Below are 16,088 nucleotides of genomic sequence, written 5' to 3'. Positions count from 1 at the left end.
TTCTCAGAGTATATTTTGCGAAAAACACCTGACAGGTGCAGGGCGGGGATTTGCAGGGACAGGGCTCGGTCCCGTGAGGCGAATTATATTACATTCATGCAATATTTTAGTAAAAAAATTTGCATCACAAACGCAATTTATTTACAGATAGAGATAAATTTGCCTGCAAGTATTTTTTTGTTTTTGGACATGAGAAGGAGGTTTCTGCTGTATCAGAGATTTTTTTTTAAGTTTTAGTCATCCCTAATAGTGAATGCATATTTTGCAATCAACACAAATGGTTATAAACTTGTTTGCAAGTTTATGTGAGTTATGCCTGGCATGTAACGAGCGCATAGACTACTGGTGCCAACAAGTCACAGCCAACTGAGCTTCAGTCCCATTATCCTTGACTTTTTTTATCTATTTTTTTTTTCACTGTGTGTTGTCAGGTGAAACCCTAAGGCGTCAGAGGAGACCCTATCGGCTCTCTCTAATTGCCAGCGCTAACAGGTTAATTCTCACTGGGTTTAATAGGAACTGGCGTAGCATTTGCCTTTAGATCCAGGATCTGATATTGGGCATACGGGCTGCACGTATTGTTCAGTGATGCCAGAAATTGAATACTACCTTGTGCCAGCCCACTGGAAGCTTATTCTGAGGTTGACAGCTGGGGGTGAGCGATGGCAGTGTCCAACATTTTTACAGGAAGCTAGATATGTCTTTCCAGTGCCATAAATACTGCTACATGTTCACTTCTAGGGAGTAGCTGAGAGCTAAGGAGTGCTCCCCATGTCGGTCTATGGTGGTCTCACTCCACACAGATTCTGTAAGATCTCAGCATAAGATACCTTAGGATTCTGATACTCTATGCTTTTCTGTTATCTGTAATCATTTTGTGCATTTACTTATATTTGTATGTCTTGTTTATTTATCTATTTTTCTTGTAATCTAACCCTGGAGATATTTCTCAATAAATACTAAAACTTTATCAGCGTTATCTCTGTGCTCTAATGAATTCACGTGCCTGGAGAGGCCCATGCTACATTTGTGTAATAACTGTGAGTTTAAGTGAGATTTAAGTGTTGGCGAACGTAAGAGCGCTATTTTAATACTCTTCGGGTGGCAGCTTAGGTAAAACCCAACTCAAAACCACCTAGCTACTTCAGGTTGGCGTATCTGAGCGTAGGCTGGGCACGGTGTCGTAACAAACTGGGGCAACACAGACGGTGTAATGGTTAGCGTTACTGCCTCACAGCACTGAGGTCATGGGTTCGATTCCCACCACGGCTCTAACTGTGTGGAGTTAGTATACTCTCCCTGTGCTTGCGTGGGTTTCCTCCAGGTGGTTTCCTCCGGGTGCTCCGGTTTCCTCCCACACTCCAAAAATATACTGGTAGGTTAATTGGCTCCCTACAAAATTAACTCTAGTGCTTATGTGTGTGCGCATGTGATAGGGAATATAGATTGTAAGCTCTTCTGGGGCAGGGACTGATGTGAATGGCCAAATATTCTCTAAAGCGCTGCGGAATATGTGTCCGCTATATAAATAACTGGTAATAAATAAAAATAAAATTTAATAAGGTTAGAAATTAAGAATTAGGCAGCAATGATGTGTTATAGAGGGCGACTGTAGGAAAATGATACATCATAATGCAAATTAGACACATTGATTAGAAAGGAAGGGACACAAGTAATTCAGGCCTAATTAAAAAGTGGTGTACAGATGTGTTCTCATACACCTATTCTTTTTGCGCCATATGGCAGGTGACACCAGGTGCAAATTAGATGCCCCTCCACAGGTAGCAATTCTCAAGCTAGAGTACTTCTTACAACATATTGCAGCTTAATTTGCTAATACAGGTTGAGTCTCCCATATCCAAATATTCCGAAATATGGAATATTCCAAAATACGGAATAATTTTGGCATGACTGAGATAATGAAACCTTTGATTTTTGATGGTTCAATGTGCACAAACTTTGTCCAATGGTGCATACACATGGTCAGATTTTTCCTTCAGATATGAACGATAACGATTTAAAAATCGTTCAGTCGTTCATATCTGAAGAAAAATCTGACATATCTGACATGCCTGAACGATGGACGACGAACGATGCGCGTTCCCGATGGTCAGATAACGATATCTGACATCTGATGTGTTTGCAGTCAGACTTGGACAATTCCATTCATTTTAATGCAGTCAAAAATCGTTCAAATCGTTCAAAACTTTGGTCAAATCGTTCAAATCGTTCATCTGACAAATCTGACCGTGTGTATGCTCCATAAGGCACAAATAATTAAAAATATTGTATAACATTACCTTCAGGCTGTGTGTATAAGGTGTATATGAAACATAAATTAATTTAATTTCTGTACACAAACTTTGCTTGAGCCACAAAATTATTGAAAATATTGTATAAAATTACCTGCAGGCTGTGTGTATAAGGTGTATATGACACATAATTGCATTCTGTGTGTATAATGGGGTCCCATTCCCAAGATATTTCATTATAGTATGCAAATATTCCAAAATACAGAATATTCTGTTATCCAAAATATCCCTGGTCCCAAGCATTTTGGATATGGGAGACTCAACCTGTAGTGTTCTAAGGACCTGATTCAGCAGAGGACGGAATTACAAAGCCGCACACAGGCAGCTTTGCAATTCCCACAGAGGCATCTGGGGGTCTGCGATCGATCACATAGGACCCGTTCCACACATGTACAGTACGGGTCTTATGCATGCGCAGATTCCCGATAACTTGCGTGTGCTGCTGAATCAGGCCCAAAGTACTTAAGATTTGTATTTGTTGTCGCAAAGGAAGTGGTGTAAAGTAGCCGATTAAGGGGTCTATTTACTAAGCAGTGTTAGGAGACAGAGTGAAAAGTGATAAGGTGCCAGCCAATCAGCTCCTAACTGCCATCTCACAGGCTGTGTTTGAAAAATGACAGTTGGGAGCTGATTGGCTGGCACCTTATCACTTTTCACTCTGGCCCTGATTCAGAGCCGGACACTCTGACAGAGCGCTCGCTCTGAATCAGGGCCGTCCTTCTTGATTTTAGAGCGGCCTCCTGGCCACTCGTATATGTGTGGGTGACCACCCACAGCTATAGCGAGCGGCCAGGAAGATGGTCGCGATGGTCAAGACCATCGGACTTGCAACGAGACCCTTGTGGGTCTCGTTGCCGCAAGTCCCAGTGGACTTCTTGCTCTTACAGAGCAAGAAGTCCACCCACTGACATCACTTGTGATGTCAGTGGGGCCGGCCCTAGACGGTAGGCGTTCCCATGCCTCTGTCTGGGCAGCCACGCCCCCGGCCCACCCACCAAAGGGGACGTGCTGTCACTCAACATCGACAGCACGCCCCCTTTGTAGCGAGACCCGGAGCGACGGCTTGCCCGTCGCTATCCGGGTCTCGCGCATGCGCACGATGGAGCCGCCTCCGTCGTGCGCATGCACACAAAGCCAACATCGACCCACTTGCGAGCGTTCAGCGCTCGTGAGCGGGTCTGAATCAGGCCCTCTGTCTCCTAACACTGCTTGGTAAATAGACCCCTAAGCATGATGGTGCATAGATCACTCATATAGGCACTGTTTCCTGAATTTTCCTTAAATCGCTAATCGTACGTATTTTAGGATTAGTATTTTTATTGCTGATATAAAGTAACAGATATAGGGGGCGCTGCAGCTGTGGTGCGCTCTCCCTTTTGGGCGGCCATTGCGAAGATGCCCTATGGAGCAACTCATTGTTGCTCCGTTCGGACGCCTACAGCTGCAGGGGGACACATTCCTTCTCGCAGCCCGCTGAGGTGCGAGAAGAAATGTGTCTAAACGGCTGTTTGGGCGCCCTAACCTCTTCTTTAGATGGGATTAGCAGCTATGCACAGTCAAACCCGGTGCTTGTGGGCGCGTTAAATGCTAATGGGCACCCGAACGGCGAAACAATTGAATTGCTCCGTTGGGGCGCCTATTTGCAAAACATCATTTTCCACAGACTTCTCGGCTCAGATGTCCATGAAAAATGATGTTTTGCCTCATTCTGAGATCCGAACTTGGCGGGAAGATAAATGACAAAACCGAACCACTCATCTCTGTAAAAAACTCACATGAAACTGAATAAACTGAAGCTCTGATGTTGCGTGCTGGTGGTAAAGTAGATTTAATGTCTTTATTGCATACTCCCAGAGAGCGCACGGTTAGCTCTTTCCACAGTCTTATTAAGTCCTCCTGAAAGAATCGGTGTATAATGAGCTGCTTATCTCCTTGTGTCTCAGATGTTACTGAAAATATTGTAGCATGAATGTTTTCCTATGCTGTGTACTTTATGTATTCCTGCTCTCCCTTATTACCTGTCCTTGTGTTTTATCCACAGTATATTGTGGAATGTCACGGGAACACTCTTCTCCCGCAATTTTTAGGCATCTATCGGCTAAACGTGGATGGATTAGAGACCTACATGATTGTGACAAGGAACGTATTTAGCCACCGTCTTTCTGTTTATAGAAAATATGATTTAAAGGTAGGTCCCTAACGTAATTATATACTTGTAATACTTCCATATTTTTTGGCAGGCACAAAAAAATCCTAAGAATTGATGAAGCTTGCCTGGCTTGGCCTAGGTCAGAGATGCACGTCATGCCGGGCGCAGTGCAGCGATTTTATGGCACTGCGCATGCATCAAAGTCGCACTGCGCAGGTGTGGCAATGGATTAGCAACAGGTGCCGCTGAGAGTATCAAGGGGTCTATTTACTAAGCAGTGTTAGGAGACAGAGTGAAAATTGATAAGGTGCCAGCCAATCAGCTCCCAACTGTCATTTTTCAAACACAGTCTGTGAGCTGACAGTTGGATCTGATTGGCTGGTACCTTATCAATTTTCACTCTGTCTCCTAACACTGCTTAGTAAATAGAACTATTATTGGCAAAGTGAGTGACAGGTAGTCAACATTTGGGGGAGATAACGGAGAGGTGGTTAGAACAATGCAGGCGTTTCGGAACCTTTTTCTGGGCTGTCCCCTAGTGAGCCTTTGCGAATTCGTTTGCAGATGTAGCGGCTACAACGTGAGACACTCATTCTGAGACCGCATAGGCTTGGTCAGATGTTCGATGTGTGGCCGATGTTTTCGCTGTGTTGTACACAAGCGGCAAATGTGAGACGTCAGAGCTGGGCGTCTCAGTGCACAAAATGGCAGCTGGGTCATTAGCATATTTTTGCAAGTTCGCTGTGTACGGGATCACAGCAGCGACGGGCAACATTGAGTCAGGGCTCTCGTTTGGTGTACCAAGAGTCAAAATGGCATGAAGGCATTTATTTCAAAGCCAGCAGTAAGGGATTATTTGGGGATGAGAAACATGATCATAGAAGCCAGTAGATACAGTAGCTGCTGGAGCCATAAAAGTTACATTTTGTTCATGTTTCGCTTTGATGCTTAAATCTGCATGAGCAAAATTGCAGGATCTAACCAGCATTGAAAGAATAAAATAGTATGAATTTATCTAACTTAAAGTGTATCTGTCATGCAGTTATAATGATAAGCCGCTATAAAAATGTTCCCCAATCTGTCTTGCGCCCTGTTTTTTCTTCCAACAGCCTAGAGGGGATTAGGATTGCTAAAGGGTGTATTTCATTGGCTGGGGGTGCATGATCTAATTTTGTCTTCAATTCAGATCTTAAAGGGAAGATCAAAAAATGGCATATTCACACATGTAAAAAGCTGTCCGCAGGAAACAAAACAACCGTGAATGTGACATATTTTATGTTGCCTGCTCAGATATACAAAATGTAATGTTTTATTAGATTTTTTTGATTGCAGGTTTTTATTTATGCCCACCACGTAATGCACATATATTCCCATAATTCAAGCAACAAAACTGTGAACAAGTGTGAGATGTACTAAGCCTTGGAAGTTGAGTGATAATGTACCAACCAATCATCTCCTAACTGCCATTTTCCAAACACAACCTGTAAAGTGACAGTTAGGAGCTGATTGGTTGGTACTTTATCACTTTTCAAGGCTTAGTACGTCTCCCCAAATGTGATTAAACACTCATGAGAACATTAGAGTGGGAATCAGGTTGCTGGTAATGCTTTTTATACAGCTGGGTGTTCTGTAATTCTCTGTCCTATGGAAGTTCTGCAATCAAGCCATGAAGTGTTTTTCAGCCAGACGATGTGACGATCTGGGATAGAGATCCCCAGGGCAAGAGGGATGAGCATCTTTTATCTTGCAATCAACAAGTACTATTTAATTGAACTTTTAGTGAACTTCATAAATTATTCAAAGGAACTTTCTCTAATCTTGTTCCAAAATTCATGATTTACAGTTCTATTTGTGGAACGGGTGGATCCTCTGTCATTTGTACATGTTGGGTAAAACAAAATCAAATGTAGTTTTCCAATACTTTGTTAGAAACATTCATAGAAATGTTATGATGCTCCTCTTATGTAGTATAGTAGTGTCTATGTAGAGCTTTTAAAGGACCACTCCAAGCTCCCAAACTGGAATTTCCATATACTAACCAGGAAAGTAAAGTACATTTTTTAGTTTTACCCTGGTATTGCATTGTGCAGCTCTGTTGAAAAGTATAGTATTAATGCCCACTTCATTACTGACAGCGCTTACTCCTCTCCCAAATATTTAGTATGGTGTCCTAATGGGCTTAGAATGCAGTTATTTCATATTATGACATTAGTGTGTATGAATCAACCCATCGAACAAACTGGCAGTCCCTCTGTGCCTGCTCGGTTATAGCAGCACCTCCTTCCTAACATGGAAACCTGCTGCAGTAGACTGGAGTTATTTATTGTATATTATTCAGCTCAGTAATACACAGCTTTTGACATGTGAGAATGTAAAGTACTGTAGTTACATCACTATGGGTTGAAGCTTCTAAAAAGGCAAAGGTGTTGCCCATAGCAACCAATTAAATGATATCATTTATCTTGTCATTTCTAGAAAATGATAGCTATGCTCTGATTGGTTGCTATTGGCAACGCTTTCACTTTTCCTTTATAGAAACTTTAGTAAATCTACACCTAGGTCTTTGTGCACAGGCTGCAAATCTCCATAATCAGCAGGGCCAGCAACAGAATTCTCATATTTTTGGAGCCCCCCCATTCCTCCCCGGTAGGTACAGGCCGGTCGGCCGTTGGCATATGCACCCTGTGTCTCTCCAGCCTCATCCCCCTGTGTCTCTCCAGCCTCATCCCCCTGTGTCTCTCCAGCCTCATCCCCCTGTGTCTCTCCAGCCTCATCCCCCTGTGTCTCTCCAGCCTCATCCCCCTGTGTCTCTCCAGCCTCATCCTCATTCCATCTCATAGGATGGAAATGTTTTATTTATAACTTGTATGATAGAGTTATCTAAAAAATTTTAATACTTTGGTATCAATGTTGTTTTAAAAACACCTTTGTTTCTTAGGGCTCCACTGTGGCAAGAGAAGCCAGCGACAAAGAAAAGGTATAGTGTTTATTTTAATCATTGACTACGATGTGAGGCTTAAGAGCAGGTATTTTTAAAATGGTGTTCTCCAATGCCTGGTGTTTAATGGCATTGTCTGCAGTGTCTAACTTGGGACAACCAACTCTCTCCTCTGTTTCCAGATAGGTGACCATGGAGGCAAATGGGTCAGCAAAATACTTACAGCTCCTGCTTCACCATTTGTCTCTGCGAAGCTGGAAGCTACAATATAGTGCCGGAATGTATTAATAAGTCAGTCGCCAGAGTGTAACAATCACCCCTCCGGCTATCCCTGCTGCAAGTCCTGCATCACATCCGCTTAGTGCTGATGCGACACGTAATGGCTCCTGGGCGGCGCGAATAGGCAACAATAGGTAAAATGTGACATGTCATTTGGCATGGACAGCATAGGCGCTAGTGTGGATGGCGGCAATGACTGTACATGTCAGTAATCCTCAGATGGCATGTGAATTCCTACCTATCTATACACCCTAAATGTCGCTATTTGGCGTTATAAGTCGCACAAGAAATAATTGCCTTCCAGACTTTGATTGTGTTTCCAAAGTACAAAAAGATATTATTCACCAAAAAGCAGATAGTTGCACGCTGTGATTTAAATACAATTAGCGCAAACAGATTATACAATCACTAGGTACAGTCGAATACATACGCATGCGCTCTGAATCCAGATTCCCGGCATCAACTATGAAACCACCGTCAACAGCAAAGAAAATATGACTGACTAGCAGATTCAGAGTGCTTGCATATAAAACTTTGCAGAGATAGGCAATACAATAGAACAAGTTGGCATAATTCCATTGGTTCTTCTTCCTGGTTCTCCTGTTACGATGCAGTTTCTTAGGTCAGTTTGTATTGTAATAGTTCAGCCTACAACAGCTTCTTTGTGTCCGAAGAACAAGTCTAAACTGGCTAATTACATTACATGAACAGAGTACATTTCAATGCCTATCTCTCTATGATCCATAATTCCCAGACACATGTTGCGATTTCCTTGCCGATGGAACCGGAAATCTGCGAATAAACAGTGGTTCAGAATGGCACCAAACACAGTCTGCTTAACATGTACTAAACCTGAGATCTTAAATACAGTCGCTTTATTACATAATTAATAATGAATAAAACCTTGGATATTAACCTTAATGCTAGGGAACCTTCCTATGTAAGTGTGCAAAGTGTAAGGATATTAAGAAAAGACGTTAGTTAGTGTTGTGCGTCTACGTGTTTGTGGAGTAAACCGTGGTACGTGTTTTGCAGGGTTGACCATATTATATGTTTTAGTAAATGTATGTATTTATATAATGAGGACTTTTAACATTGTTCTATTGTGTGGGAATCGCACAACGCTAAAAAAATAGCATCGCCGTATGTACTTATAATGTGCGAGATTCGCTAAAATGGCACTTGGCAGCCATTCACAAAATGGCGTCTTGTTGCCATTCGCAAAATGGCGTAGTGCAGATTTTAATATCAACAGATTCTGTCTCAGCCAATCATCCGGCTTCTACAGGTTCTATGTCTTAGCATACAAGAGTCCATTAAGTGCCCATTATGTTTCTTCGCCTTACCTGGCTATGACGGCCATAGGCGGCGCTGAGGAAATCTCGGATCTCTCCATGGACTACCTGTAAATACAGTGGTGAAAACCCTCAAAAAAGTGGTTATCCCTGCTTGATACAGTTGTCCCCGTATTTCAGAGTATGCAATTACATTGTTGACAGAATGTCCACAGCGTAATGTCGATATGGTCTGAAGTCAACATTCATCATGTCGGCGTGTTCAGAATGTTGATGTACAACATGTGGACAGGAGTAAAAACGACAAAGTATATCACACCTGTATTTCCGAGTAGGGAGAGGAGACTGGAGCAGGAGCAGTAGGAGTCAGTCCTCTATGTACAGGAATGCAGCAGCGAGTGCACGGGGTGATTATGGGGCTGCACCTCCTGCTCCCACTACCACAGAACGCTTGTATCACCTGTCTAGTTTATTCTGGCAGCTTTCATCTATCAGACTACCGAGGGCTCCTGGGGGAGGCAGCGCGGCATTGGAGGTACCAAGCTGATAAGTCCTGTTAACTGTGAACTTTATAACACATTAACACCTTTCCAAGCCGTTCTAGAGAAAGGAAATATTCCCACATCGTCAAAAAAATTGTACAAACTATGATATTAGATTGTTTCACTGACATGCTGACCTTCAAAGCTCTGAATCATTTTTCTATCAGAGACCTTTATGGTCTGTTACATCCCCACCCTCTGTTCTGTCTTCTGTAGCAGTGAAACCCTGTTCTTAGAGGTCACTTAAAATCCTTTCAAGTGTTGTATTATACTGACTCCATACACCGCACGGTCCGTGAGATACCTTCTCTACAGGTATTCAGAAGCAGCCTCCAAACACATCTGTCCACTCAGGAATTTTGCAACAGTTCATTCATTTCATTATCTTTATGGTAACACAATGTTTCTATACTTCTTGCAATAGTTTGTAAATTAGAAAGTACTTTGATTTCTATAGTGTAAATATTGTATGTTATTGTAATACATAGATAAGCACTGGCATGGTCAGAAATTAGCACCAGCAACTTTGAGATTCAAACGCATTCTGATTGTATGTGTATGTATTACAAGGAAGGCCATCGGGTCCCCGCCCCTCACTGTTCAAAGCCGCGATTTGCAGCACTTTTCGGCGAGGGCGTGGCTAAGATCCAATATCCGGCCCGCCCACTTCATTCAGAAAGTGGGCATTAGCGGAAAACTGGGAGAACCCCCTAAATTCAGGGCTCTCCCAGAAAGTTCGGTAGAGTTGGCAAGTATGACACTGATGATGACTAGCAGTAAACCAGGTGCATTTGCTGCCTGTGCAGAGCAGTGAGATGTGTACAGCTCATTATATGTACAAACAAAGGATACTTTATCATGCTTGTTTTTTTAAGTAGTGTATGCCCCCATTTTGGATTAGCCAACCTGTGACCTTTTGGGGGCATGTAGATCATTTGTACACTTTTTATTTAATTTGCACATACAACAGCAGGAGGACTTACGAACACTTTTTAGAAATTTGCATGAGGTAATCCTCCTATCTACTTGTGTGTTGCTGTTGAGTAATTCATCAATTTTTATCTTGGAGCAGCGTAAAAATAAATCATGTGACATAGTGGGTAACGCCCATTCTTGGGTACATTTCAAAAGACTGAGCAAATGGGAGTTTCCTGCATTCAACTAAAATATCTGTGTCACCACTGTCATTCTGCCCTTCCGATGTAGAATGTAAGCTCTCACGAGCAGGGCCCTCTTTCCTCATGTGCTTTGTTTTCACTCACTTATACCATTATCTCCTCCCCACTGCCTACAACGGCACCTTTCCCTTGGCTATTATGGCTGCTGACGCAGCAATGTTTATGTCCATGTCCTGCAATGTTCTGTGCTGCAAGTGACCTTTTGTTCTTGTCTTGCTCATACTGTTTCTATCTAGGGACCTTGTAAGGCGCTGCGGACACCTTGTGGCGCCATATAAATAAAAGATAATAATAAATAATAATAAATAGGCTAATAATAATAATGTACAGGCTCACTTAGAAACGTTCTGGGCCTGATTCAGAGCCGGACACTCTTACCTAAAAATGGAGCGGCCTCCTGGCCGCTCGCATAGCTGTGGGTGACCACCCACAGCTTATGCGAGCGGCCAAAAAGATGGTCGCGATGGTCAAGACCATCGCGACCATCAGGCTAGCGACGAGACCCTGCGGTAGATTCTCGCTGCCGCAAGCCCAGGGGTGCTTTTGGCTCTATCTGAGAAAAGCACTCCCACTGACATCATTAGTGATGTCAGTGGGGCCGGACCCAGACGGTAGGCGTTCCCATAGGAACGCCTCCGTCTGGGCAGCCACGCCCCGGCACGCCCACCAAAGGGGGCGTGCTTTCACTCACCATCGACAGCACGCCCCCTTTGGTGCGAGACCCATAGCGACAGCTTGGCTGTTGCTATGCGGGTCTCGCGCATGCGCACGACGGAGCTCCCTCCGTCGTGCGCATACGCATTAGGACACCATCGACCCGCTTTCGATTGCGTCTCAATTAGGCCCTCTGTGCACAGGAAGAAGGAAAATGGCCGTGGTGGCCATTTTCTCGTTGAGTTCTGTAGCTCTGCCGACGGAGAAGTAAGTATATATTAAATAGGTGCAGGTTGTGCGGTGTGTGGGACCCGGGACCCGTGTGCACCGCACACATTGCACCCGTTATAAATACACCCCTGATTACGCCCAATTAGTCTCTAGCTGTGGACAGTTCAATTACAAACGATGTCACCTATTGTAATTGGGGCTGCAAACTAAACTACACAATTTTGGGGCAATTATAGTGTCCCGTTGCCAGCATTCTATCACTGTCACAACGGTACATCACGGACAACACGAGCAATTCGACAGTAATTGAATTGACCCTTAGTTTACAACATGAAAGCAAATGCATGGTCGCTATGTGTTACATGACCTTTGTACCTGTTACCAGTTTTTTGTAAACATCCCAGAATAATGTGGCACTGAGTATTTATACCTGTGTATGTCACAGAACGTCCTACAGTACGTCAGCTGTCTTCCATTTCATCTCAGATGACCTCCAGCAGTTGTCACTTTCTTGCATCTGTTTTGACTTTTTCCTTCCCTCAGAAGATTCATTGTTTATTGAGAGGACATCAGTCAGGAGCGCATTGCTCAGACAGATTAGTCTTCTCCCCAGCATGAGAGGAAGTACTTAGCTCCCTGGTGGCCTGTCTTTTCAGAGAGGAGGTTCCGCTCCAATATGGTATAAAATTAGTGGTTATAGTTCAACTTACTTTTTAGTACTGACAGCCTGGGCACTCTGCCAGGGCCTGAGAAGTCAGCTGCTTCGTGGGGAATTGAAAATGGAAGAAAGGGAGAGAAAAAAATGATTATAGACAGGCTACGTTCCTTGGAGATTGCACATCTTGCTAAATGCATTTTATTGCCGTTCCAGAGCTTTCAAACAAATTTTATTCCGATCACTGCGTGTCGCTGTACCTATTTCAGAATCACTGCCGCCGCTGTCCTGAAGTCAAAACCATTAGACAATTCGGTGTCCCCTGCCTGTAACCAAGGATAAAGAGAAATGTACAGTATATACATCAGCCACACATGAAACATTACATAATGATTTGCTTTATAAACAAAATACATTTCTTGTATCACCAGTTTTTCTTGTGTTTAATAAATAATGAATACGGGAAGTCATGACCCATATACTTTTAAAATGGAACTAATCTCCAGAAAATTCAAGTTATGTAAAAAAAAGAAAAACCTCTGTTGCTGCATACATTGCTGGTAACAGGGTGGTTTATTTATTAGTAGACATCAGAGACCTGGAACAGGTGTTCAGAGAGATGTGTACTATCAGCAACTTCTGAAAGCTTTTCTTAGTAAATAGATATGGTCATTTTCTGAAGACCTATTTGGCGAAGTAGAAACAAACAAGTTATATCATTTATACTATTCAGCTCAGTAATAAATCGACTGATACCTATTAATGTCACATAGTGGCTTTAATTGGTCTTGCTGTCGCCTATAGACAATTTGGGGAGCTGAAGTTGATTCACTAAAGGCTCGTACACACTGGATGATTTTTTTTAATGATAAAGACAACGTTCATCAATGTATCATTCAAATCGTCCAGTGTGTATGCTCTAAACGATGAACGAGGCGCGCTCCCACGGGTCATTAACGATATCCCCTGTCGTCTGTACATGCAGCTCAATCTGGGGATATCATTAACGATGTCATGCGTCCGAATGCAGCATGGCAAGCACGCCGTGGTTCGTCGTTGCCGGCATTGGCAGGAGTGTATGCACTTGCTGATGCTGGCACCCCTGCCGGGTCCGTCGCTGACGAGGTCGCTCCGTACACACATCTGAAGTGCACACGACTTCTAATGCGGCCCCATCTAGTGATTCCTGAGTTGTATGCCGCTCAGCTGCTAAAATGGGCATTATTGGTGACAATTAGGTGGTAATGATGCGGGTGAAATTACCTTTCTGTAGGTGTGTCGCAGATTTGGGGCGTGTATGTATTCTGAATGTCTCCTGCACGTAGTATGGGGTAGGTGTGAGTGGTGATGATAATGATGACGGTTCCTCTCGTGTACAGAAGAGTGGGGCGATGCGACTGCATAGATGGCGAATGCCATTTTGTTCACACTGGGCTTTCGGAGTTGTGTTCGCATTACATACGAGTCAGAATTAAGCCCTGTGTATTTGATAATAGTGATGTCACTAGTTGCTAGTGAACCCTTGAGCAGCGATGTCATGAATATTGAATCAGCCCACAAAAGGACACCGGGCGCTGTGTGCGGCCGACAGGTGCTCATAAAATGTCAGCACGAATAATACAAATTTATTCCAGACTGAGGCGAATGATTACAGGTTCTCTGTGTGTAATACGTAGGTGCTATATCCCCAAAAAAAACCCTGTTACTAAATGAGGCTTATTTTATGTTTTCTTGTAGGCCAAAGAGCTGCCAACTTACAAAGATAATGATTTCATTAATGATGGTCAGAAAATCTACATCGATGAGACCAACAAAAAGATGTTTCGTGAGAAACTAAGGAAAGATGTAGAGGTAAGATAAACGTTCATGTTACATTATCATTGTGGCTGTTACTCGTGTTGACATGTCTGGCTGCTTAATAGTAATTGTACGCTCGTTATACTGATTGCTGCCTGCTCAACCACTGCTCTCACATGGAGCATAATGCTCATCTAGTATTGAGGTCTGGTTCAGGGGATAGATAGGACTACATTAAGAAGTTAGACAGTCAATAGCTCGACACCAGAAGGTCGACAGGGTTAAAAGGTCAACAGGTAATTGGTCGACAGTAATTTAGGTCGACTGGGTTAAAAAGTCAACATACAAATAGTCGACACAAAAAAAAGGTCGACACAGTTTTTTTGTTATTTTAGCTTACCCCTAAAACCTAACCATATCCCTAAAAATCATGAAGACCCATATGTTGACCCTTTTGTTGTGTTGTCCATTTGAATGTCGACCTTTTAACTTTTTCAACCAGATCAACCGAAATCACTGTCGACCAATTACCTGTTGACCTATTGACTGTCTACTGTTTTAGTGTGGACCTACCATTCGTATAGTGGCACGTATGTATTCTTCAAACTTACATTCAGGGATGGACTGACCCACAGGGGTACAGGGGAAATCCCCGGTGGGCCCCACTGCCAGTAGGCCCCGTCCCCTCCTCTAGGAGTGGAGCAGTATCATGGATGAACTTGGGTGCTTGATTTGTTTCTATGAAAACTACACCAAGATTATCCCTCCTGGGTGTTGCTGACACACCCCTGTCCCCTCTTTTCTAAAAAGACCCTGTTTTTTGCATGTCCTCTAATAGTTGGCCACGCCCCCTCTGGTGGCTGGCCACAACCTTAAGCTTGGGCCCCTACCATTGCATTCCCTGGTGGGCCCTTCATGCACCAGTCGGACACTGCTTACATTACTAAGGGAGAGCTTTATCAAACCTATCAAAAAAAGCTCAAAGCAAACCAATCAGATTCTACGGTAGCTATCATTTTATAGAATGTGCTAGATCAGTGTTTCCCACTAACAGTGCATGTTTTCCAGGTCTCCTCACAGAATCACAAGTGAAATAATTTGCTCCACCTGTGGAACTTTTTAAAATGTGTCAGCCAGTAATGAACACACCTGTGCACCAACTAGGAAAATGGAAACCATGCACTGTTAGGGGGCCCCGATGAATGAGTTTGGGAAACACTGTGCTAGATAAATTATAGCAAGTATCTGATAGCTTGCTATGTACAAAATCTCCACTTGTGTCCTTTGAAAGGTTTGATAATTCTAGCCCCTTAGTAGAGCATCATTAGTCCAGACTATTGCTGTCCTTGTTTTTTGTTATGGTAACATAAGCTAAAAGATCTGCTTTTAGGTACAATGCTGGCCAGCGATTGAACAGTGCTCTTGTAGACGCCTCATTCCATCACAGAAGTTCTTCTGTTCTGCTGTACATTACTTAGTAAACTTATTTTTTCCCTTTTAGTTTCTGGCTCAGATGAAACTTATGGACTACAGTCTGCTGGTGGGAATCCACGACGTGGAGAGAGCCGAGCAGGAGGATGTGGAGAGTGAGGACAATGACGGTGAAGATGAAGGGGAAAGCGATGGAACGCACCCAATCGGCACGCCGCCGGACAGCCCCGGGAATACACTGAACAGCACAAGGCCACTTGCTCCTGGAGAGTTTGACCCTACTATTGATGTATATGGAGTTAAAAGCCACGACAGTATGTTACATTTCTTTATTCTACAGCTCATATTTATTTTTATATGCTTGATGTGATTTACAAAGTGCAAAACAGCCGCTCTACAGTGCAGAATCAGATATAGGACGCGTTGTACAGCACAAGATTACTGTAATGAGATGTTAGAGGCATTTTTGCCGTGCAGAGGACTTAATACTCCAACGTGAATGTTGCATCAAATCTGAGCTGGCGCAGAGCGTGGTTCCATTCTATGCTTTATAATCGGACCCGTTGTGCATCTCTTCATCGGAGGAGCACGCCTCAAGCAGTGTGATAAAAATCCTGATGTTCCCTC

The 16,088-nt window shown here is 43.3% G+C and overlaps 1 protein-coding gene across 1 annotated transcript in view; it reads left to right on the top strand.

Moving 5' to 3' along the window:
• The window catches only part of PIP4K2A (phosphatidylinositol-5-phosphate 4-kinase type 2 alpha), a 164,087-nt gene that overhangs the window by 142,301 nt on the left and 5,698 nt on the right, over nucleotides 1-16,088 (top strand). The window contains exons 6-9 of the mRNA XM_088454244.1: nucleotides 4,354-4,500; nucleotides 7,400-7,438; nucleotides 13,971-14,084; nucleotides 15,532-15,775. Of these exons, the coding sequence (XP_088310370.1) occupies nucleotides 4,354-4,500; nucleotides 7,400-7,438; nucleotides 13,971-14,084; nucleotides 15,532-15,775 (544 nt within the window). The remainder of the gene's footprint in view (nucleotides 1-4,353; nucleotides 4,501-7,399; nucleotides 7,439-13,970; nucleotides 14,085-15,531; nucleotides 15,776-16,088) is intronic.

Source organism: Taudactylus pleione, unplaced genomic scaffold (assembly GCF_031769625.1).
Source record: "Taudactylus pleione unplaced genomic scaffold, aTauple2 ptg000610l, whole genome shotgun sequence".
Taxonomy (NCBI): domain Eukaryota; kingdom Metazoa; phylum Chordata; class Amphibia; order Anura; family Myobatrachidae; genus Taudactylus; species Taudactylus pleione.
This window is presented reverse-complemented; position numbering and strand designations above follow the sequence as displayed.